The 25,267-nt window shown below is 46.2% G+C and overlaps 1 protein-coding gene across 9 annotated transcripts in view; it reads right to left on the bottom strand.

The window, feature by feature from the left end:
• Positions 1–25,267, bottom strand: part of TSPOAP1 (TSPO associated protein 1) — a 3,887,333-nt gene that overhangs the window by 827,163 nt on the left and 3,034,903 nt on the right. For 7 of the 9 annotated variants that reach the window (XM_069614850.1, XM_069614845.1, XM_069614847.1 and 4 more), the window contains 2 exons: positions 10,025–10,099; positions 9,144–9,182 (listed from right to left, as the gene is read on the bottom strand). In XM_069614850.1, coding sequence (XP_069470951.1) covers positions 9,144–9,182; positions 10,025–10,099 — 114 coding nt within the window. The remainder of the gene's footprint in view (positions 1–9,143; positions 9,183–10,024; positions 10,100–25,267) is intronic. The other 2 variants (XM_069614844.1, XM_069614846.1) reach the window with 2 other exon arrangements.

The following is a 25,267-nucleotide window of genomic DNA, read 5'->3' on the forward strand; positions in this document are numbered from 1 at the left end:
GTTATCGTCCTAATCGGCGGCCCAGGGGTTTCACTCTTGTATAGCCACGCCAAGAGACAGCCCGTTTTATCCCCACCTGCATGCTGTCTCTCAACATACTTCTTATAGTTGAGGTTGCAGAGCCTTTCCCAAAGTTCTGCACACTGCTGCTGTAGTTTAAGTACTGGCTCTGCATCCCCCCCTCCCCTATTGAGTTCCCGTTCCAGTTCATCCTCAGCTTCCCCTAACTCCGTTAAGACCCCACCCTGCAGGCCCTTTGATTTAGCAATGGCAGCACCCCGCAATAACACCTTAAAGGCTTCCCAGAGCGTGCCCGCCGAATCCACACTGCCAGCGTTCTCTTCGAAATAATGTGTGATCTCGTCCCTGATATCCTCTCTGAAGACCGGATCCTTGAGCGCCTCAGCCCGGAGGCGCCACGTCGGTATCCGCACTCTGGGGTGGCAGTACTGCCATCCCAGGACCAGAGGCGAGTGGTCCGACAGGACCCTCGCTTTGTATTCTATTTGGGTGGTCTCTACCACCACATCTGGCGTGGCAAAAAAATAATCAAGTCTTGTATGCAGTTGTTGCGGGGCTGAGTAATGCGAATACTGTTCCTCATTAGGATGTTTCAGCCTCCAAACATCTGCCAGCCCGAAGTCGTCGAGCAGTGTCTGCAATGCCCTGGCCGCTGGGGTGGGCCTATCAATCTTATCATCAGATCTGTCTACCCTGGGGTTCAGCACACAATTAAAATCCCCTCCCCAAATGACCGCCCCACCAACACATGCACCCAGGTTGGTACACAGAGTCCTAAAATATGCCGCCGTATTTTGATTGGGGGCATACGTATTTACAATGCACACCTCCTTATTCTCCACCAGTGCCTTCAATATGACCATCCTCCCCTCTGTATCCACCACCTCTTGTGTAAGTTGGAGAGGAACGTGCGGTGCCACCCAGACCAACACTCCACTAGCGTAGGCAGAATACGGAGAGTCCACTACAATACCTCTCCACTTCTTCCCCACCAGTTCCAACTTTTCCCGAGTCAGATGCGTCTCCTGCAACAGTGCAATATCAATCTTCTGTCTTTTCAAATACATCATGACCTTGTTCCTCTTTAAGTAACTATTGAGTCCCCTGACATTCCACGTTACGATCTTAAGATCCCCCATAGCTCATAAGTATCCTCTCCCCTTCCGTGCAGCAAATCCCACCTGCCCACGCGATACAGATACAGCCCTCTGGCTTTTTCTTGTAGCCTCATGTACAAACTCGAACTCCCCATAACTATACACACCCCAAACTCCCCACTTCCCTCCCCACCCTCTACCCATCCCTTCCCCAACACCACACTCCCCAACGGCTGCCCAGCTCCATCCATGGAACTCAGGCACCCCCACATCTAGCCCTGCAAGCACCAACCAATGCCCAGAGCTCAGTAGGGTGAAGTCGCCCTAATGGCCACTTAACTAAAGTTACTAAGTGGGGTAAAGAGATCCGCTCGGCAAGGCTCCCCTAAATACAGCAATAGTCACAGTGCTCATAATATGTTGTGCAACAGTCTGACCTTCTCTGCCTAAGGCCGCTCAAACGACTATAATCAAGTCCCAGAGACCTATTCCGCGCCATCTTGTAGCACCCTCCTCGTGCACTACTTATCTCCTCCATCTCCTCTTCCCGTCCGAGCATCAGGCTCCTGGGGACATCCCTGTGTGTCGAGCCATCCCATGGCGTCCTCCGGAGTCTCAAAAACCAAAGTCTTGTGTCTGTGAAAAACCTTCAATTTCGCCGGGTACAGCAACATGTATTTATGGCCCGCCTCTCTCAATCTCCGCTTTACCGTCCCAAAGTTCATGCGGCTACGCTGCACAGTCAGGGTATAGTCCGGGTAGGCCATTATGTTCGCCGCTCCTCGTGTAATCGTTCCTCCCTTGCGGAAGTGTTCTAGTATCCTCTCCCGGTCCAGGTAATTAAGGATTTTGGCAATTACTGGCCTAGGTGGGTTTCCCAGCGGCGGCCTCCTTGTTAGAGCTCTATGCGCACGTTCCACTGCGAATCCTTGAGATAAGGCTCCTCCGGGTATCTCCTGCAACAGCATAGATTCAATGAACTCCGTGGGATCGCGGCCCTCCGATCCTTCTGGCAGGCCCACGATGCAAATGTTATTCCGTGGGGCGCGTCCTTCCGCCTCCTCCGCCCTGTTCTCCAAGTTGCCCACTCTCTGCACCAGCGCATGCAATTCGGCCTTATGGGAGGCACAATCCGCGGTGTTCGGGCTCACCTCTTTCTCGAGGGTCTCAGTGCGCTCCGCCAGGGACCCGACGTCCTGCCGGAGTAAATTCACCTCCTCCTGCACCTCACCGACCTTAAGGTCCAATGCCGTTTTCAACTCAGTTACGGCCAGTTCAAGCTTAGCCTCCCAGGCCGCCTTCAAGTCCGCAATCGCAGCCAGGACCTCTTGGTTAGTACCCGTCGCAGGCATGCCCCGCCTGTAGGCGACTTATCCTTGCTCTTGAAACTTTCCGGACCAGGGGACGTCTTGGCAAAATCGTCCAACGTGGGCTGCTTTGCCTTCGGTCTCACTGTTCTATTAGACATGACCCAGGGGACCTGCGTTCCGCGCAAGTTACAAATGCGCACATAGTTCGCTCCTATTGCCCGACCACCGTGCGGCCTGCTCCTTCCTTTGTTCCGGTCGTTGATCAGCCATTTTGTTTCGTCTTCCGTCTCCGGCGCTCCTTATCTTTTTCACACAAAGCTCCACCACCGTTCCTCCCACGCCTTCCAAAAGTTCACCAAGCACAGTCAGACCATTCACACATCGACATGTGTGTTTTCAGCAGTCATAGGCACGTTGTTATGCACTATTTCGCCAGGATCATTTCAGGATCTCGGGAGCTCCTCCAGATCGCGTCCTCCTACATGGCCCTCGTAGCCACACCCCCCCTTGCCACAGCGTTCTTTAGTGGACATGTCTGTTGAATGTCTCTGCTGCTGTCACACGTTTACCCCGGTATACCACGGTACAACACTTCCAGCCACTTCTCTGCTTCGGGCTTCGTGCGGTCTGGGAGGTTATAACTGTGTTTGGGTCTGAACACACTGCTCAGCTCCTCCTCCAACAGTAGCAACTGTAGACACACTGCAGCTTCTTCCACCACAGTACACCACTTCCAGCCATTTCTCTGCGCCCACAGCTGGGGAGCTGGTAGTAGTATGGGACCACGCATCAAGCTGCCGCCTGGGGCCAGAGCTAGAAAGCGCTTTGCACCCTGGTGCAGAAGATGAAGAAGAGCTGGAGCGCCCCTTAGTGGATCGACCAGAAGAGCCACAGGGCTTCTCGGCTTGGGAGCAGGTAGCCTTAACAGCCTCCAGTTTAGCTGACAGGCCTGACACTTTATGTGCGGAAAAAGGGACTGAGGTGAGGTGGCGGGGCCTCAGGGGCGTTCCTACGCCTGGGGCCATGCCACTGCACGCCATACTACATTTAAAGGGGTTGCTCACATTTTCGCTGCTAAAGGTTCGGGTACCAACCCCATGTTGGGGGACGCCCACAAGAATGGAGGAAAAGGGACAGGACATATGAGTATAACAGGCATATAGAACATTCCACATTTTGCAGCTAAACTTTAATCCACTATGGCAGGTCCATAATGCCCTGTCACATAATACCTTTACCTCATTGTAGAAACGGTGCAGTGTAACACAAGAATATTTTCATGCAAATGACAACTTTCAAAGTACTTATTGTCATCTTAGAACATTGTGGTGACAAGGAATGAAGAGACTGACCAAGTGGGGCCAAGATGATTGCTATACAAGATGATTGTGATAAAAGTTTTTTCGAAAGAAAGAGAAACATATTTGACCTTAACTCAAATGGGGTTTCCCGACCTAAACTAAAGACACTCGTGTGCTCATCAGGAAGTCCGTGAAAGTCCAAATCAAAAGGCACCGTCCCTGTCAAAAAGCTCCTATGCTATTCCTGTCACTACAATAAACAATATTAAAGTTTTTGTTTTACTAATTGCTTTATGGAGGATTCTACACATTTGACATCCTTTCAATTATTTATTCTGTCCCCACTGGGATGAAGAAGAAGTTGTTTGAGTCGTTCTTAGATTTCCAGAGCCCTTCTCCGGAGGAACTGCTTCATGCAGATTTTAGCAGACAACAACAAGGATTCTCTCCCTGTTTCTCTGGACAGATTTATATCCCGTTTGGTTTCGAACGGGGTCAGACACTTGGCGGGATGTGGTGCTGACAGTTATACATAAGAAAGACAACCTCTTTCATAGTCTTGGGCGTGTGCCAAAAGATACACTTTTTGAGATCTTCGAAGACCTGGTATTTTCCACGTGCGACTGCTAGCAGTTCCCGCTGATGATGCTCCAGAAGACCTTTCAGTCTGGGAGTTGCTTTTAGTGGCAAGGACGTTCAAACTCTTCTGGATGTTACCTTCAGCTTAAAGTTAGTCTCCCTTTCTTGTTTACATGTTTAAGGAAGATTAATGCTATAGAATGTATTGTATGCCTTCTGTGCCTTGGTTTGTTTGTTCACTGCTTCTAGTATGAATCTTCTCTCAGTTTTTCTGGCTCCCTCCGTGACTCTCAACAATCTCCAGTTTTCGATTCTTTGGGGAACACATTTCTCCAGTTCTGCCTGGACCGTCTCTCTGCGTTTGATTTATTCTATCTTCTTCCGATACAGACCTGCTTGTCTTTGCAACCCTTCTTTACTGTTGGTCCGGGCAATAGAAATGTACTTGCCTGTCTTTTCGTCACATAAGCCCCAAACTGCTGGACGCTTCTTATCCACCTGCCTACATGGCTTCGCGTTTGGCATGGGCTGGCGGCCCGGTCGGAGTTGTCAGGCCCGACGGTTCACCCGCTACAGGGCACGCCACAACCCTTCCATCTTCCTGCTTCTATTCTGCCGGCGCCCTGACGACTGCTCCAACACTTCTCGGGCGCCTCACGGTCAATTTGTTCCATTTCTTTTCACTTCTTTACTGCAGGCTCACTCTCGTGCCGCCCGACTTCACACTGTCGCAATGCCAGGTCATGGAACTGATTCTTCATTGGTTCAGTTTCCTTCTCTCCCTCCGTCTTCCGCTTCTACCGCTACTACGCTCAACGTCTTGCCAACATTTAAGATGCCTTCTCCAGCTTCTTCGACCTCTGCTGCGATGCTGCGGACCTGCAAGACTTTCTCGACAGTTCCCCTGAACCACCACTTCAGCTTCCACTTCTACTTCTCAACTCTCCGGTCGTTTCCTTCTTTTCCTTCATCCTTTCTTGCTGTTTGCTTTATATACCCAAGTGCTTTCTGACACTGCATCAGCCCAATTTGTCAGCACCTAATTGAATAGTCTTTGTGCTTTCCGGGAGCATTTTTGGATTTTTCTTCGTTCCAGTACTTGATGTCGGCATAATGTCAGAACTAGTACAGTAGCACATAGTTTCTGAATTTACTATATTTTTAGAAGGCTTGGTTAACATGGTTATGTTATAATGTTGGGATGTGACAAGGGTTTTTCCCAGAGAAACATCCTTGAACCCAGATGGGGATTCTCTCCTCAGGAGGCGATTCTCTCCCCAGGGGGTCCTACCGTGTTTTATCACCCCTAGGGGGACTCTGTGTTAGCGGCCTCACCACCCTAGCCTCATACAAAGGTACTCCCCACTGGGGAAAAGTGACACCACCTGAAAAATCGTTACAACATACAGATGCCACGCATTCTGCACTTGAAGTTTGAGAAATACTTTAAATGTCATTGTTTACTTCAATATTGCAAGAGGTGCAAACAAGTCTCCCTTTACTAGGTGCTTTGCCTGGCAGCACGTTTAAGAGACCCTATGAGGTAAGAGTGGTGGCAGGGACAGAGAGGTCATGATGTAGGCACCTGAACATGCAAGTCCATATTTTACGCATGATGACTATACACTTGAGGTAAGAGTGGTGGCAGGGACAGAGAGGCCATGATGTAGGCACCTGAACATGCAAGTCCATATTTTACGCATGATGACTATACACTTGAGGCTGCACTATTAGTAGCACCTAGACATGTGAGGCTTTCCCTTAGATACAGTGAATACATATGGGTTATAAGGGATTATCTGGCATTACTAGACCATTATAACTTCACTTGGCATATGTTGGTATCCCGTGGACATATGAGATTGTCCTTTGCATCTTATGACTATACGTGGCATGTTACACCATAACTGGAAAACAATGGCAGTACCCGCATAGAAGAGATTACAATCAGTGTATTATGGCTTCACCAAGGAATGTGGGGCTTTATTTAGCATATAATTATTATACCCGTTATGAGATGCTGTATCGGATATAAGATGGCAGTAACTCTCAAAGGCAATGCCCTGGACTAAACTGATTCTACTATGTGTACCTCTGGCCTATTAAGTCCCACCGAGTTGTAAAATGGGTTGTACTTAGCTATTTGTCAATTTATAAATCTTAAACTTGATTTTGTTTGTATTTGAAATGATACATCCTGTCATGTGACCAGGGTCAAATATTGTCTGATGCTACATCCTGTGATGTCATCGAGTGAGTGATGTCACGTCTGCTCGCCCTGGCAGTTTCATGAATTGGCATCTCTGGTGACTGGTACTGATATTGGTGGATGGTGGATAGCAAGTCTTTATGGATGATAGGCTCACATGCCAAAAAAATGCAGTGGTACCAATTGAGTTGTGATGAGAATTGTTCTACGTAAACTCATCCATTGTCAACAGGGAGACCCAATTATCAAGATTCTCAGTGATATAACTCCATTGGCATTGTTCCAAGGTATTATTGAGGGTTTGGTTTGTCCATCCATCGCTGGATGAAGGCTAGAAGTGTATATTTGGTCTATTTGGATCAGTGGCAAAATTCCTTCTAAAACTTTGATGTGAATTGATCAGTGGGGATTCTTTGTGGCTACCCATGCAAGCAAAACACATTGTATGAAAAGCGTTGCACTGACAGAAGCATTGGGCAGATGTGGACATGGAATGAAATGGCCCATCTTGGTTAGGAAATCTACTAGAACCAGAATTCAAATCATACCTTATGACTAGTGTGACAGTGTCAGTTGTCTTCCCCAGTCAAGAGATGATGATGATCCATCTTTGCTTGGTCTGGGAGGCCTTCCAGGTTCAATGCCAGAGCTAGCGCCACCCCACTGAAAGAAGGTGGCAGTTGGGAGGAGCCCAGTTTGTGTCCCATCTTTAAGTGCCTACATGTGTTTGGGCAGGCCCACTCTTGATCACCCCATACCTCTGGATCAAAATGCTGGCCAGTCTCTTATCATTACAGAAAACCACACGTATAAAGCTGTCTTGGCAGATCAGCTGTACCAAGGCAGCCCACCAGAGCCTCCGGTGAAATGTCTCCTGCCAGCCTATCTCCCCCAGCACCAGAGAGACGGACCGCTGTGCAACACAGCGGCAACCATTTTAAGCGTCAACATCAATCACTACACGCTGCCTGCTGGCACTGACTCATTTACCTGCAGAGCGGCCATGGAGCGTCTCCCGGACAAAAACTTGAATATTTTTCAAAACCAACTGATTACCTGCAATTTAGCAGTGTAGCGGCTCCATGACATGAACATGATTCAGAGTGGGCAGCCATTGACATTGCTTCCATTGGCCCATGATACGAAAAGGTGCGATGCTTAGTCCCCTTTTTATGTACTCACCAATTTGTAACAACTCCTGGGGATAGAAGAGCAGGCAAGATTGGAACAGGGGACAAGGAGGGGGTGGGGGGTAAAGTCAGGGACAGGAAATGGGAAGGTGTGGGTTGTTTGGGGGAAAGATCAGAGGAGTAGGAGGTGGCAGACCAAGAGACCAGAAGGAGTAAAGATGGTGGAGGCAGTTTACAGAAAAGGTGAGATATTGTTGGTGAGAGAATGTGGTAGTGTGCTGTGATTGTGTGTGTAAGGTGTGTGAGTGAGAGGGGTAGTGTAAGAGAAGGGAGTGAGTGAGGGGTGACAGAGAGCGAAAGGAGGGTGAGATGGAGAAGTGTAGTGTGGAGAGGATGGAGTGGTGATAGTGTGGGGAGGGTACAGTTATGGTCATGTGAAGAAGGGAGAGTAGTGGTGTTATGGGGAAGAGTGTGTAGGATTAGTGGGAAGAACAGTGGTGTAAACTGATGGAATTGAGGAGAGTGAGTAGGAAGAGGTAACATTGGAGGGTGGGGTTAAGTGATTGAGAGATACATTGGAGGGACAGATGATATAGCAGGGAGAGAGACTAGAGAAGGTAGGTCGTGTCAGAGGGAGGAGAATTGGAGGAGAAAGAGAGGGTCAGAAGGAGAGGAATACCAGGGTGCAAGAGGGAAAAGCCTGAGTGGGACTTGAATGGTACCCAAATAATACACTCTTATACCCTTGGTCCTCTTCTAGGTAATGCAATCTGTGCATAGGTCTCAACAAAACCTTCCAAGATGGGCTTCTTCAACAGGCTTCTATTATTTCTCTATGGATATAGATTGCGTTCTATGCTTCTAAACGCAGCTGGCATTGTTATTTACTGCTAGATTGCAGCACACTATATTTGACCCTTTTTTGCCTGGATGCAGCTCTGTGTTCATGTGGCCTAGATACCTACATTGTTGGTGACCACCCTCAGTTGCAGTTCTTCACTGTGGGGTGGTGGCTGCTAACTCTACCATAGCTCTCCTAGATCACAAGTGACTTATTTCAGTGTCTTTAAAGGACCAGCTTGTCGACATAATGTTGTATTGAAGAAAGGAGACGTTCTCAGTAATCCATGTAAGTTCTCCGGTGAGTCTTATTTAGGTATTAACAGTACAAATAAGCATATATTTAAACGTACCCACCAATGACCTGGGTGATACCTTCAGTGCGCTACCTTCTCTTAGTGACAACCATACTTATGCTCAGGTCACAGGCACTCAGCACACAGAGGAGGGGTCAATGGAGATAGTAGGATGTAACAGCATCAAGCGTTCCCTGTGAGTCTTGAAGGAGGCATAGAGCAGTCACAGAGAGAAGAAAATGTTTTCTGCGGTACATGTCAATAAATGTATCAACACATAGTTCTGTCCGTCAACAGCACTCAAAATAACACAGAAAACTACTGCTGATTCTAAAAAGGAAAATCAAATGCAGATCTCACCTGGTGAAAGACTTGTGTTCTCATTGCTAACAGCCAATGCTATAAATGAAAACAGAAACATTGGGAAATTAAATGGAAGACAAAATTCATACCACTTTCTTTGCATAATTAAGACCAACATATGAAATAAAAAAACTACATCATCTGATCACAAGTCAACACAAAACAAGCAAAAAAGTGATGTAAACGATTGGAGGCATGCATACAAAACGTCCTGCGAGCAGCTGTGGAAATGCACCACATATCAAAAAAGAGCAACAAAACTGATTTTAAGATATATTCAAGCATTAAAAATGTTTAGAACACTAATAAATTCTAATAATTTGGAAATTAACAATTCTGGGTTTATTTCAATTTTCAGATGTGCATTTAATTCTCTCAAACACAAATGTACATCTGACTTGAAATTGTCCTGGTAAAAGCTCCTCTGTGACTCACAGCAATACACAATAAGAAAGCACTGACCTAGCTGAGACAAGGACATAGAGGTTATCGTCACATCCAACTATGAGTCTAAAGGAGATTCTTGTCAAGCAAGGTGGCTTAATCTATTACTGTACGTTTTCTCAAGGTAAAGCGGTAGCAGCAGAACGTCAAACCATGCTGCTCTTGTACCTAGGAAAATTCCAAAGCGAACTGCATATTTCAGTGCCTTTGCTGGTCTCCTGCATGACCATAGTGTAAGCAAATAACTAACTCTAGGGCGGTAATACAACACGGTTATTAAACACAGTTATATGTGTTCATTACACGTTAGATACTATTAAAACAATATTAAAAAAATAGGCCTATTGATGGTTGTGTGCAAAGCCAAAAATGGAGACGTGGGAAGCAGCTGGAAATAATTTGGTCTAAAAGCCCATGCAAGAATAAGGACACACCTTTCTTGGAGCGTCTGGGTTTTGGAGGAGGGACAGCAAGGCGGTTTGGAGTAGGTGGTAAAGTGTTGATTCCTTCTTTATGGAGATGACAAACCAGGAAACAAACAAAACAAGCAAAGAGACAGAATGAAAGCAACATAAAGAAAAGCAAACACAGGCAACATAAATTAACAGGTTGGAGTAGCTTCTTGTAATCCTTCCGACTCTTAGAAATAAAATCATATGAATACCAAAATTAATCTCAAATAAAATGTGCGCCGTAACTAAAAGCATTTCCAACTTTCTCCCTGGAAGCCAAAGATCAACAAAGCAACCTAAAAGAAACCCCTAATTAACCCGAAAATATCGGAACATGAAATTCAAAGTTGAATACTGATGAAAGCAAGCAGTAACCAAATAAGACACCTGCTAAGAGCAAATAATTCTTGAACTTGTTGCCAGTTTTCTAAATATAATTTGTTTTTATTAGCATTTCAACAGACAAGTCAACAAACATAAAAAGCAGCCCCCCTCCAAACCCGCCACGCTACTCTACAAGCATGTTTGACAATAAAAACGGACAATCTCAAATCCTAATTACCTACATATGGCATATTACACATTTCCATCCAAATTTAACTATTTCCCCCAAATCGTATGTTCCATATGGTACCCCCAGTGCTTATTAGTCAACCTCTCATACTCTTTACACCTGTCCAACCCCATGCTCCAATCCCATATTCCGGGCAGATCAGCTGCCCCCCATTGCCCGCAAATTCCCTCTTGGATGCAATCAGTACCATAACCAAATGATCCATCTTATTTGGTACATTCCAATTCCCTGCAGAGTCATTTTTGGGTCAAGGTTCAACAGCAAGTCCAATGCCTTGGATATTCTCCAAAAACCTTCTCCCCAAAAGGACTGCAGCTGTGGAGAAGACCAGATTGTGGTATAGAATATGCCAACTCCTATTTTATTTCTTAAGAAGGATGCATACTTTCTACTCCCCGTTTTGTGACAGTGCTCTGGAAAGTAATAAATCCTATGTAACACTTTAAAGTGAATGAGTTGTAACATGGCGCTTATGGATACCTTCTTGGTCGCACATAAAGCCTTGGCAAATCATCCAAATCCCCCACATCCTTCTGCCACCTAGCTCTAAAATGACAAAGGCGTGTGGGAGCCCCTCTACTAAGAACTAATATGGGTCAAATACCCTTTTCTATAGAATTTCTTCCACTCGGGAGGTTCTGCAACTACGTTTTAGCTCACTGCACCCTTCACACAGAGAAGAAATATCCATTTGTATATCAATCTGGTCCCACCCACAAGGGTAGTCCAGCACCAAAATGCTAGGGAATTGTCCTTTGACCAAGAGTACAATCAGCAACCCCAGACACACGTCGACCTTGTTGGGCGTCCTCAGTGACGTGAAGCCGAGACTATCTAAGGCACAGTGAGCCAGGGGTCCACAGCTGGATTACTGTGGGTTACTTAGGGTGAAACCCCAAGTAATACAACATTGAAAAGGAGGGTCAGAGCCCCTCTAGTGAGAATGAACAGTGGTCAAAAGAGTGGAAGAAATTCCATAGAACAGCTTATTTGACCAATGTTTTGTTCTCAGTAGAGGGGCTCCCACAATCCTTTTCAATTTTGTATGACTTGGGGTTTCACCCTAAGTAACCAAGGGTAATCCAGACGTTAACCCCTTGCTCACTGTGCCTTAGAGAGGCTCAGCTTCACCTCACTGAGGAGGCCCAATAAGACCGAAACATGTGTCTGGTGGGGTTGCTGATAGTACTCTTGTTCAGAGAAATGCCTAGCATTTGGGTGCTGGACTGCCTCTGTGGGTGGGACAAAGACTGATATGCACATGGCTATTTCTCGTCTGTGATGGGTACAGTGAGCTAAAACGTGGCTGTGGAACCTCCTGACTGGAAGAAATCCCATAGAACAGGGTATGTGACCCATGTTCTTTCTCAGTAGAGAGGGTCCCACACTCCTTTTTAGCTCTCAAATGAGTCAACAGATCCATCATGTTCATATTGACTTCTCAATGGTAGATATTGCCTTTGTGTCAACTGCCACTTCAAGCACAATCCTTTCCAACGGGAAGGACGCTGAGGGATTAAATGACCCACCTAACTGGACCAAAAATGTGTGCCTGAACTGTAGATACTGAAAGAACCTCCCTCCAACCTATTGTAATTCCTATTGTAATTCCATCTGCAACTTTTGAAAAGATTTCATATTTCCCCTCAATCTTAAATCACCCAGGATAAAAACTCCCGGGAGCAGTCCAGATTTTAAGATATGGGATCTTTTTAAGTTCTGACTGTGAGGCATTCCCCCACAGCGGGGCAAAAAGCATCAACCATTCCCTCCATGCAATCTTACTTATAGGTACTCGTCAAGCGTGGTTCAATGATTTGCCTGCAGAAAGAAGCAGACACCCGCTCGTTGGGCCGTACAGAATGTGCATTGGAGTGAAGGGCTCGGTGAGGAGTCAGAAATAAGAGGGTGACACAAAGATATGTTATTCTTGAAGTCAGACATTTTATTAAACAGAAATGGGTTGGAAAAACACCTCTCTAGCCCTATTCTAAAGAGGATTCCCCCTACCTGAAAACTAAAACTAATGATCTGTTTCTGTCAAGTAGTCAGTAACTTAAAAAGCTGTCCTTGCGTCAGAAACATTCTAAGCCGACCCTCACACCAGAAACAAACTAACAAAGAGAGGATGAAAACGTCTTTGACTTGAAATTAGCAAAAAGTGTTCACAACCAAAATTATAAGAATAGTTCCAAAAAAAGGGGTGTTTCCAAGGAGAGACCCTTGGATCCAGAGGGTGGTTCCTTTCCCCTGTATTGTTAGGGAGGATTGCAAAAAGTGCCTCTTTATCCAACAGTTCCTTTGTGTCAAAAGTGTATATTTATCTAACAGTTTCTTTGTGTCATTGATACTGGAATCAAAAAGTTCTTGTTCAAACAATATATCCCATAAGAGTCTTTCTTTAGCTCTTCTTTTTTATTATTGTGGATTGCCTGGTATACTCAATTACTAGGATCCTCTATGTTTTTTTTTTTTTAGATCCCATGGTATACTCCCCTGTCAGGTATCTTCCCCAAATGCTAAACTCTTTATACAACTGTAGCTGCCTGATGTTCTTCTCTGTCAGGATGTCTTTCATGGGTTCCTCAGATTCCCAGCCAGGTATCTTCCCAAAATGTCAAGCTCTTCACGCAACTTAGGTGCCTGCTATCGTCCCCTGCCAGGACATCTGCAAAAGTTCACGAGGTGAGGGATTTCCTTTCTCCCTCCCTTTTTCCTCTCATGTGCTTTGCCTCCCAACTGCCTGTTGTATTTTCGGCCAGGATTTCTGCAAAAGTTCACGAGGTGAGGGATTTCCTTTCTCCCCCCCTTTTCCTATCACAGGCTTTGCGTCCCAACTGCCTGGTATACTCAGCTACCAGGACTTATTTGTTTCACTGGTCCTTTCACTGTACAAAGTAGCATGTGTCCTAAGGTGCTCAGTATATTTTCCTATGGTAGCACTTGCTTCAACTTTTCCCCACATTGACATCTCATGCAACAGTGCTTGCCTGGGGCATGCGGCGGCCCTTTGTTTTGTTGGATTTTAAAAGTTTTTCTTACTGGCATTTGAACTTTTGTGTTTCCTTCATTGCAATTAACCAAACTTGGTGTATTTCTGTCCTTTGCAAATTCATACAGTTCAACCATTCGCTGTCGTGCACGTGGCAATGCCCGATGGTCCCCCGCTGCTCTAGGCAGACTCACTGGATCTTTTTGCACCTTCCGCCTAACTCGCAATTCCATGGTGCTGTCTCTTCCCCATTGGGATTGTACAGATGCTCCGTCACTGCCCAACACAGCTCTGCAAGCAAACGCCAGCTTCCCCGAACCAGAGAACGCTGGTTGTTTGTGTGGTTGTGCTCCCTGGAGCCTCTGTGCGGCCTACAGCCTCTCCATGGCTTTCCGTCATCAAAGCTCTGCTTTCCGCCCAGCCACCATGGTCCGGATATCTCGCGGTCAGGAGCCCCAACACGGGATTCCTCGTTCTCTCGTGCACAGCTCCCTTCTGTACGGCCTCTGCCAATTTTAAATGTACCGCTTACTTTGGGTTCAACAAAACAACTAGTCTGCACATTAGACTTCAGGCTTCTCTTGATCTACATAAACTCCTTCCTCCTCTTCCTTGTCGCAGCACCGAAGGATTTATGCGAGTTGAAGTCCATAGATGTTAATGGATTTCTTGGATGAGATTGTTCAAAAGCTTCACATAAAGATACATCAAAACCATAAGAGTTTACATATGAGTTGTGAGTGTTTAATTCATAAATGAGGGCTTGACTAGAGTGATGTATAGGAAAGGTTTTCTGATTTTTACTATATGGTGGAACTGTTAGATGACAACAAGCCCTTAAGGAGTTAGTTATTCTAGAGTTGTTCTCAAGGGAAAGAGGGGAATACCTCTCCTCATCCGATCGAGTTATCCCCTCCACTCGGCCACTGTCACCCCCTATGTTATGCTTCCTTATACAGCCGCCTCCAGTATCCAGATCCTGCATTTGCTGTCGTCCCCTGGCCACAAGGGAGGAGGCTACTGTGAGGAAATCAGTGTTGACTTCACTGGATTCCTCAATGCTCCATTGGTCCCTGCCTAAATGGATAGCTGGGTTATATCTTTTGTTATAAATATAATCGTTGACAATTGTTATCTGTGCTGCCATCAGTACATTTTGCAGTTCTGCAAGTCCAAGCCAACACCAAGGCCAACGCCACTCTTGGAATTACATCCCCGCCCATACAATTATTTATGGATATCCCTTTCCAGTTTTGGGAACTCAGCATTAAAAATCATAAATGGTGTGGACTATAGTATAATGTATAGAAATTGTGAAAAGGTTATTTCAAACAGTAGCCCCTTGCCGAGAAGCAACTGAGGAAGTCTCACAAGCGCTTGACATCCATCAGGAACCTATCGAGCAAATGTGGACAATTCAATTGCATAAACTCTTCCCCAGTTCTTGCCACCTTCATCCTTAGAAATTTAAACAAAGTTTGTGCGACAGTGAGAGGATAACGGTCCATGTATGGACAGCCCTCTCCTTCTAACTACGAAACACAAAAGACTTGTCCCAGTTGATCCTAAGCTTGCCATGATTGCCACACTCCCTTGTTAATAGCCATAACCTTTGGGAGTGATATATCAGGATTACTTCTATATAGCAAGAGATTATCGACGTATAACAATACTCTGTTCTCTGGCACCACGGGCAAGCATAACAGACAGCACCAGATCCCTCCTGATCCACCCTGCAATGGTTCAATAGCCAATGAGAAGAGGAGCAGTGACAATGGGCAGACTTGTCTGGTTCCCCTAAATAAGAGAAATATTTTGAGATATAACCAATAACCATGCCCTTAGGCAGAAAGCCCCTTTATAAAAGCTAAATCCAACTAAGAAAGCATAGTCCAAACCTCATTTTCTCAATCATTGCACAGAGAAGGACAAGTTACTTACCCCCGGTAACATTCTTTCAACTGGATGGTCCTTCCACGCATTACTCATTTTTTGATATATTTGTCTCCAGCTTCAGCTGCTTCAGAATTAATTTTTCACTAGAGGGTGCTATGCGTCGATGCAGTCGACTCAATGTCTCTCGAAGGCCTCCGTCTCAATGTCGACGTCATCACTGGTACATATAGAATGCACAGTGCCCATTAAATTCTACCTCGGAGTAGGTTGGGAGGGGTGATGAGAAATAAGTGGGAGGAACATCCAATCGAAAGAACGATACCAGAGGTAAGTAGCTTGTTCTTCAAATGGATTGTGTCCTCCCAGGTATTTCCTTATCTTTTGATAGAGTCCCAAAGCAGTGCAAGATTTGGAGGAGGGAGCATGAATTTTAGAATTGCTCTTAAGCCTTGTCATAGACAGAGTGTAAAACCCCCTCCCCAAATCCTCCTTCCTGGCCCGAGGATGAATCCAGGCAGTAATGTTTAGTAAAAATGTAAATGGAAGATCATGTGGCTGCCGCACAAATATCATGTATCAGCACCCCCTTAGTAAAGCAGAAGACGTTGCCATGCCCCTTGTGGAATAGGCTCTAAGGCCTTCTGGGGGATATTTCTCAGCCAATCTGTGGCATTCTGTAATGCACAGTATAATCCATCTAGACAAAGTATGTTTAGTGACTGCATGTCCCAACTTGTGACCTGTATATCCAACAAATGGATGGTCATCTTGAAGTAAATTAGCCATCCTAGAGATGTAAAAGCTAACAGCTCGTCTTGGATCAACTCTATGCAGCCTTTCCTCATCCTTATCAGGATGTGGAGGTGGATAAAAAGATGGTAGCACAATTTCTTGGGATGAATGAAAATCTGATACAATTTTCGGCAGAAAAGTTGGTTTGACTTTAAGAACTTCCCTGTCCTTAAAGATGGCAGTATATAAGCCCTGAATTTCGCTCACCCGGCAGGCTAATGTTAATGCAACTAAAAGGATGGTCTTAAAGATCAGCAATCTTAATGGACACGAATGGAGTGGCTCAAAAAGAGCACATATAAGGAATTTAGAACAATAATAAGGTCCCAAATTGGAACCTGGAATGGATATTTAGAGAACACGTTAGTATGTACCTTTAGAAGTCGTATGACTAAGGGTATCTTGAATTATACCACCTCCTACGACGTCTGCTTGAAGATAGAAAGCACCGCCAAGTAGCCTTTTTGGTCCCAATCTGGAGCCACATATTTGCCAAATGTAATAAAAGGGACAACACCATAAGTGTGCTGCACATAAAAGGATCCACATCCTTCTCCCTATACCGGCTGCAGAACTTGGTCCAACTGCAGCGGTGCAAGGATTTTGTTGCTGGACTTCTGGCCAAAAGCAAAATCTCCATTAGGTCATCCAAGAGGTCCAAATCCTTATATCTCAACCTCTCAGAAATCACATGTGAAAGTTGAGTGTCTTGAGCTCTGGATGGAGAACCCGACCCTCCTCGCGTGAAAGAAGGTCCTCTCTTTGCGGAAGACCCATTAGTGGGCAGATGGACATGTTCAGAAGGTCCAGGTACCGCATTGTCCTCCCGACCCAATCCGGGGAAATTAAGATCATGGATTTCCCAATCTTTCGCAACCTCCTGATCATGTGAGAAATGATGGGGACTGGAGGAAACACGTACAGAAGTGGAAACTCCCAGTCCACTACGAACACGTCTCATAGAGCTCCTCTTGGGGGAAATTCCCTGGACCAGTACTGTTCGCACTTCTGGTTGACAATGGTCACAAACAGATCCACTTGAGGGGTTCCCCAACGGGTGAAGATCTCCTGAACGACTTCCTGAGACTGTGCTCTGCCTGCTCAGAGCGTCCACCGCCATGTTCTTCTCTCCAGCTAGGTGAACTGCTGATAGGGAGATTCCTTCTTGAATTGCCCAGAACCAGAGCTATATTGCCTCTCTGCACAGTGGTAGTGACCCTACTCCTCCTCTCTTGTTGAGGTAGTAAATGGCCACTGAGTTGTCCGTCATTATCAGGTATCAGACTGATTGCCCTCAGCGCCAAAAGATTGATATGTAGTTTGGACTCCGATGGAGACCAACGACTGCTGATTGTCAGATCGTTGGCATGGACTCCCCAACCCGTTAGTGAGGAGTCCGTAACTACTGTTATTTCCGGCCATGGATGTCAAAAAGGTTCTCCTTTCAGGATGTTATCTTCACAGGCTCACTACAGAAGATCCTGTCCTACACTCCCTGGAACCTGAAGAAGGTCTGACATCCTGCCTGATAATTGGGACCACTGAGACCTGAGAACCCATTCAAGGAATATCATTCTTAGGCGAGCCTCTGGCTCCAGGAAAATGCAGGATGCCATGAGGCCGAGCAACCTCAAAAAAATCGAAGGAAGGAAGACTCTGGGGAACTCTGAAACTTGGTGACCATCTGCAAAATGTGTTGAGCCCTTACATCGGGTGGCAAGGCTTTTCCCAACGATGCATTCAGGACTGCTCCAATGAACTGGAGTCTCTGAGATGGTATCATGTCTGTGGAGAAAGTGGTAGATTATGCTGAGATGTTCCTGGGCTTGGTCAGGTAAATGTGTCCTGATCAGCCAATCATCCACAGGTAGGGGTAACCGTGAATCCCCCCCTAGCCCCACCCCTCCTGAGAATCGCTGCCATCACTGCCATCAACTTGGTGAAAACCCTCAGGCGCATGTCATCCCGAATGGCAGAACTCAAAACTGATCATGAGAATCGCTGACAGTGAACCTGAGGTACTTCCTGTGCTTGTGATGGATTGGCACATGAAAGTAAGCATCCTGAAGGTCCAATGATGCCATCCAATCCTGGAGCTAGAGGGCCTCAAGGATCTGAGAAAGTGTGACCATCTTCAACTTGTCCTTTCTGAGCAACCTATTCAAGTATCTCAAGTCCAAGATAGATATCAGTCCTCCGTCCTTCTTGGGAATTAGGAAATCGGGAGAATACCATCCTTTGTTCCTCTCCTTCACAGGTACTGGTTCTATAGCACCTCTCTCTAGCAGGGTAAGAATTTCCAGCAACAGGAATGGGTCTGGAACATTTAGTGAATGGGTTCCCAGTGGATGATTTCTGAGGTCTCTATATGAGGCAGTAACCTTGGGCTATTTTTTCCAGTGCCCATGCATCCAAAGGAATATCTCGCCATTCTTTCAGATGCTGTGCCAGTCTGCCTCCCACCAGGATGTCGTGAGTGAAGACCTCAGAGAGCTTTTGAGGTGGTTGAAGCAGTGGATGAATGGTCAAGGTGCCGCTGCTTGGATGGGCTTTGCACCTCTCCCTCGTCCACCACGAGGGAATCTTCTTTGCCCTCTTTGACCAGCCTGTCCGCTCGCTCTTCCAACTAAGGAATAGAATCGAAAGGACCTACCCCTCCAAGATGAACCGCTGGGGTCAAATGGCTGTGGCTGTCTGATGGCGGCACTGAGGTACTTTTGAGGTCTGCAGCTTTTCAAGGCCTTCGTCAGCCTTATTACAGAATAAATGAGAGCCGTCAAAGGGCATGTTGAGGAGTGTAGATTGCACGTCAGGTGCAAATCCGGATTTCCTCAACCACGCAAACCAGCGTATAACAGTGCTTGCCGCCGTGGCTCTGCTGACACTGTCAGCAGAGTCCAGACCTGACTGAAGAGACTCACACATGGCCTCCTTTCCATCTCTTATCAGGTTCATGAAGCCGTTTCTTTCCCCCCCTTCTGGGATGTGAATTTTGCTAGCGCACATGTGGAGTTAGCAGACATTAATGCCATGCTGCCAAACGGAAATACTTTCTTTTCCCATGGGTCAATACGTTTATCATCCCTATCTGGAAGTATAGTTGGGTACGCAGCTTGTTTAAGGCGGACGTAGTTGCTTGGACCACTAAAGTTTACGGTGTCGGATGTTTTGACAGGTAGTAAGGGCCGCTACTGGATGGCCTGTATTTCTTTGTGAGGCTTCTATTAACTGCAGGGTTGGATTCTGGAATCTCCCAGTTTGCCATTACCCTTTTTTGGAGTGCCACATGAAAGGGTAGTATAGGGTAATTTTGTGGACCTTTGTCCAATATGTCCGTAAGGTCGTCCTGCTCAAATGACAGAGTAGGCCTACTCCATCCAAGGAAATCTATAACCCTAGTCATCAGACTGATGATTGAGGCATGAGGTGTCAACCCCATTAGCTATTTGTAGGGTCTCATGTAGCTCCCTAACTCTGGTCTAATCTGAGATGAAACTCATTCAGGGACATTAGGAGTACCCCTATGAATACTAGGCGTATCCAATTGAAGGCCACATGGAGGGGTGTCATCTGATGTCTCATAAGCCTCATATACTCAAAACCTTTCGTGGCAAAGGCATCAATGTCTTGTACAGCAGCGTCAACTTACTTTTGGGCTTGGGCTTCGAGGGGCTCGACCCTCGATCCGATTGTTTCTTCGATGATTTCTCGTCCCGTTGAGTACTCGAAGACTCTCGAGAAGTCTTAGGCTTATGACCCGGACTTGACGGCATGCTGGGTTTTACCTTGGCCTTATGCTTGTCATCGACTGGAGCATGGGCACTTTTTTTTTAATGTTTCGAGGAGGACGGGCCCTCTAATTGAAGATTTGAAACATTTATTTCCTGACAAAGTCCCAATCATCCTTAGTGGAGGATTTAGTTGGGCAGACTTTGCTCCTTTCCTGAGGCGTATCTGAGGAAAAAAAATAAGAGGGTGATCTATGTCTTCTCTTCGACTTTTTTGATGATTAAGAGAAGTGTCTGCTCCTCGAGCGAGATCATTTCTTCGGTCTTTTTTTGGGAGGAGATGAATTTTTTGACTCATGGGATGACCCAAATTGATGGAGTTGAAGGGGATGTTGAGGCAATCCTACCCACTGACAGTTTACGCTCTTTTAAGGCCTTACCTGTCATCGACTGACAGGATCGACAGTCAGAGGTTTCATGCTCGACGCCAAGGCACCAGATGCATATTTTATGCAGGTCCGTCATGGACATTTTGTTGCCGCATTTAAGGCACTTTTTAAAACCAGACTTCGGAGCAACAGGTGTTGAAGACGAGGCCATTTCGAAACGAGGCCATATCAAAACGTTTTCTGACAAAAACTCAAGCGCGCCGTAATTCACAAAGCTATCACGGAAAAACAGAACTGAAGCCAACGAGTGCATTGCGTGGTATATGTACTCGACGATGACTTCAACCGAGATGGAAGCCCTCGAGGGACATCAGGTCGACTGTGTCGATGCACAGAGCCCTCTGTAGAGAAGACATTTTTGCAGAAGCAGCTGAAGCTGGAAACGAAGATATCATAAGATGAGGAATACGTGGGAGGACACATATTCGAAACACACTTATAAGGTTACAGTCATTTGTCTTTGATATAATAGGTTTATTCTGCTTTTCCCCAGTTCCGTATTCAAGATTAACTTGGGAATCACTTTCACTCACATGCAAGTGCTTCTTCGGCGGCTTTGCAATCAATCGGGATTCATAACCGCTCGCCCAACTACTTTTACCTCTACGCGAGCGTTGCACATTTTCCGAACGCCTGCTTTCTTCGCGAGAGCGGTGGACGGAGCACTCCAGGGTCAGTAACAACTTGTGAACTCACTGGGAAGACGTGCGCCTCCATTCCCCTTGCCGCTTACAGAACTTCTGCTGCTGTGGCTCCTCGTGACCCGGCAAACTACTTCTATTAATCTGCATTCCACCACGCCACTTACAATGGGAGCTCAGATTGCTCCTGAGGCCCTCTGGTGCACGCCAGCTACCGGAGACAGCCTTGAGGCTCTCGGGTGCATGCCAGCCGCCTGAGACAGCCTCCTGCATGCTTCCCGCTGCATCTCCTCTGCACTTCAGATTTCTGGAGAGACAGACTCTCTCAGGACCGGCAGCTGATATATGTCAAACAGTGGTCCTGGTGTCCTTTCTCTCCTCCAGCTTCTGACTGGGTTGCCGGCACGAGTCACGCTGCTTCTGATTCTGGCTTCCGCTGCTCTTCACCAACAACAGCTCCATGGCCTGCAACTGAGGGGGCCTTTTAGGCCTCTCTGTCTCCCTAAGGCGTGGGTCATCTGCATTAATGAACTGACCACTCCTGCAACATTTTGTCTCTTCAGCCCTCTACTTCATTCCAGTACCTAGAGAATTATGGGACTTGAAGCCCCTAATGGAAAAATTTGGTTTTCTTATTTCTGTTGCTTTACTTTTGAACCCGTAGGCCCTTTAAGACAAGGTAACAGTATCTGAGATGGATGGGATGCAGATCTTACTCATACATCAATAATCAGACCGACTCAGGAAGTTTGGCAAAAACACAACTGTTTTAATTGCATTTGTTAAAACAGGGAGTACAACGGACATCAACGGACACCGCAGAAGTATTTTCTCACCCAAGAGTCTCAACGCATTACATAAAAAACCATACCTTTATACTTAAAATTTGTCATGACTGACGTCATACTACGTTGCAAAATAAGAAAACCTTCATGGGTTTGTGATGGGCTTAAGGAGAACATCTAAGTATACTTGCTATGGAGTATGAGTCGTGATTGGATCTCTAAGGTCAGGTGGACAGCAAATCATCGTCTGTGTCATACTAATACACAACGTTCTATCGGCTTCTCAAACTATAGGGCTCTCTGCTATGTGGCCCTCTAGTCAGACGGAGGAGTGTTATGAAAGCTCCATAATCATGAAGGACCTGATTTGCCTGTGTAACAAGAGGGGTATCCCACGCCAGGGCCTTCCCAGTCATATAAGGAATCATGAAACCCACTTTAGCGTGTCCGAGGCAAAGGTGCCTGCTCTGAAAGTAAAGTGGATTCTTCAAGCTTCGATGAACTCTTTCACCTTTTTAGGTGAACCATCGAATTACCCGGATACCAAGGCCATTGGGGGAAGGTCTGTGGGATGCTGTTTCCTGGCTGTACCCAATAGCAATAATATAGTATTTTCTGTCTTCAATTTTTGCACCTCTAGAGTCAGGCTTTGAACTACTGCTACCAACTCCTGAACTTGTTCAGCAGTAGCCATGTTTATGTTCGGGCGTTGCAAACTGTCATGAATGCCTTCCTCCGAGTCAGTCTCCTGGTCGGTATCTCCTTTTTTTTTTTTAAGAAGATAGGGTCTGCCAAAGAAGAAAGCCACTGTGACCGCAAGGTCTCAGCAGGCCAGTGACCTTGCTTCCGGAACAGCCTTGTTGTAGGGGGAAATAAATAAAACGCATAATAAACCCCTGTAGATTCCAAGATGTTAATAACCCAGCTGATATCCATAGGAAGCTGTCTGAGGTAGAACTGCACCAGAATACACGGAAGCTTGTCAGGAAGACTGGCAACCCAGCTGATAAGACTGCTGGCAAGGAAGGAAACATGGGAGGAACACTCTAGAGCCAGGAACAAACTAACCCTAAAGCAGACCGGGAAAGAACCAAAACTGCCTTAGTAGGTGACTATAGGAGAGTACAAAAAAGCTCAAGAGAACCCAAAAAGGCAGGTCATATGGGTAAGAGGAGGCCACAGAAAGTCTCTGGTAGATGCAGGCGCTGGGAAGGTAATCAAAAGGTAAAAACACAACGAGTGCTCAGAAGCGAGCGAAAACGCCCAGCGAGCCACCTGCGCAGGAGAGGTAAAAAAAAGCAGCAGAAAGGCAGAACAGGCAGCGAAGTGTGAAAAAGAAAAGAAATAAGGAGCTAAGCTGGCAAGACAGCCGGAGAGCGCCAAAAAGAGAGAGTGAAAGGGAACACAACAAAAAAGAGGGAACGGAACGAGATCCATCAAGCGAGAGAAAGAGAAAAACAGGAGAGCGAACAGCGGAGGCAAGGATAGAAACAGCAGATCACTGCACAAGGGAAATGATACAACGGAGCGTGACAAGCAGAGGAAAACCTAGATCATTGCAAAGCGCCGGCAGCCGGGAGAGAATGGAATATGAACCTCCCGGCAGCACCCATGTTGCAAAAGAACTAGACTGCGCTGAGAAGTGCGGCCAGTAACATGATAGGGAAATAAATGGAGTTGGTGCCTCCAATGATTCCAAAGTCACCATCCCCCTGGATGCATGACAGTATTCCCCCTCCTGTGTCTCAACCCCCCAGGCTTGCCCTGGTGACCCCGGTGAAACTTACAAAGGGGGGCATGTACAAAAGAAACTGGTTCCCAGGAATTCTCAGAACTGGGATATCCCTTCCACTGCACCAAATATTCCAGTTGTCCCCTGCGATAGCGGGAGTCACATATCTGTGCTACCTCATACTCTTCTGGGTTGGTTACAAAAGGAACTGGGTGGTGTCGAGTGGAATGTGTCAAAGATCGGAGAAGGGATGAGTGAAACACTGGGTGAATGCGCCTGATATTGTTGGGAAGACAAAGGCGAAAGGCAACAGGGTTGATCTTAGAAACAATCTCGTATGGACTTCTAAAACGTGGAGATAGTTTTGTGGGGTGGACCCAACAAGGTAAATATTTGGTAGATAACCACACTTTGGAGCCAACTTCCCATATCAGGACCCCTCTGCTGATGTCTATCAGCTTGTGCCTTGTAACAGTCCCTGGATTCCTGCAAACTCTGTCCTGCTATCTTATGAGCTTCTTTGATTTGATCGAGAGTATCCTCTATAGAAGGAATGTTGGAAGATCTAGAGATAACAGGCAATATGGACTGGGGGTGTAGGCCATAGGTACCAAAAAATAGGACGAATGCCCAAAGCAGTATGAATGGAATTGTTATATGCAAACTCAGCTGTAGGTAGCAAAGAAACCAAGTTGTTTTGTAGACGGTTTATGTAGCAGCGGAGGTACTGTTCTAATGTACTGTTGAGACGTTCAGTTTGGCCATTAGTTTGTGGATGGAATCCGGAAGATAAAGCTTGGTCGATTCCATGACTTTCGCAAAGGGCTTTCCAGAACCGGGAGGTGTATTGACTGACTCTGTCCGATACAATCTTCTTGGGTAAACCTTGGAGCCGAAAGATATCTCCAATGAATTTTTCAGCCATTTCAGAACCAGTGGGTACCCCAGGCAGAGGTGAAAAATGTGCCAATTTAGTGAAGGAGTCCACCGTCACCATTATGCAGGAACAGCCTTGTGAAACAGGTAATTCAACCCAAATGTCTGTGGAAATGTGACTCCAGGGAACCGGGCTCTGTTCCAAAAGACCTAAGGGTTTCTGGGTTTGATGTTTACTGCAGATACAAATGGGACACGCCTTGATGTATTCCTCTGTGTCCTTTGTCATACCTGGCCAATAGAAGGAACGCTTAAGAAGATCTATAGTCCCCTTACTACCCCGGTGCCCTGCGGTAACAGAGTCGTGATACCAAGAGAGAGCTGCGCGTCGCACTTGTGTAGTGGGCAAAAACAACCTGTTTCACAAAAAAAGACCATCTCTCTCCTCGTATTGGCCTCTGTCCTGTAATTTAGGTGACTCTATTGTGCCCAAAGACGCCTCCTTGACTTGTTGAAGGAAGGTGTAAACCAAGGAGACAATCTTAGTATGGGGAAACAGAAGTTACTTTATCCACTCAGGATGGTGCTGGGGATCCCATCAATGAGATAGAACGTCTGCCAAAATATTTTGAGAGCCTGGGAGATAGGTGATGGTGAAATGGAATGGAGCAAAAAAGTGAGCCCATCGGGCTTTGTGGGTATTAATGCATTCCATTAGTTGGAGGACCTGTACATTCTTGTGATCAGTGCAGATAAGAGA

Source organism: Ambystoma mexicanum, chromosome 9, assembly GCF_040938575.1.
Source record: "Ambystoma mexicanum isolate Mex_15411 chromosome 9, UKY_AmexF1_1, whole genome shotgun sequence".
In the NCBI taxonomy this organism is placed as follows: Eukaryota; Metazoa; Chordata; class Amphibia; order Caudata; family Ambystomatidae; genus Ambystoma; species Ambystoma mexicanum.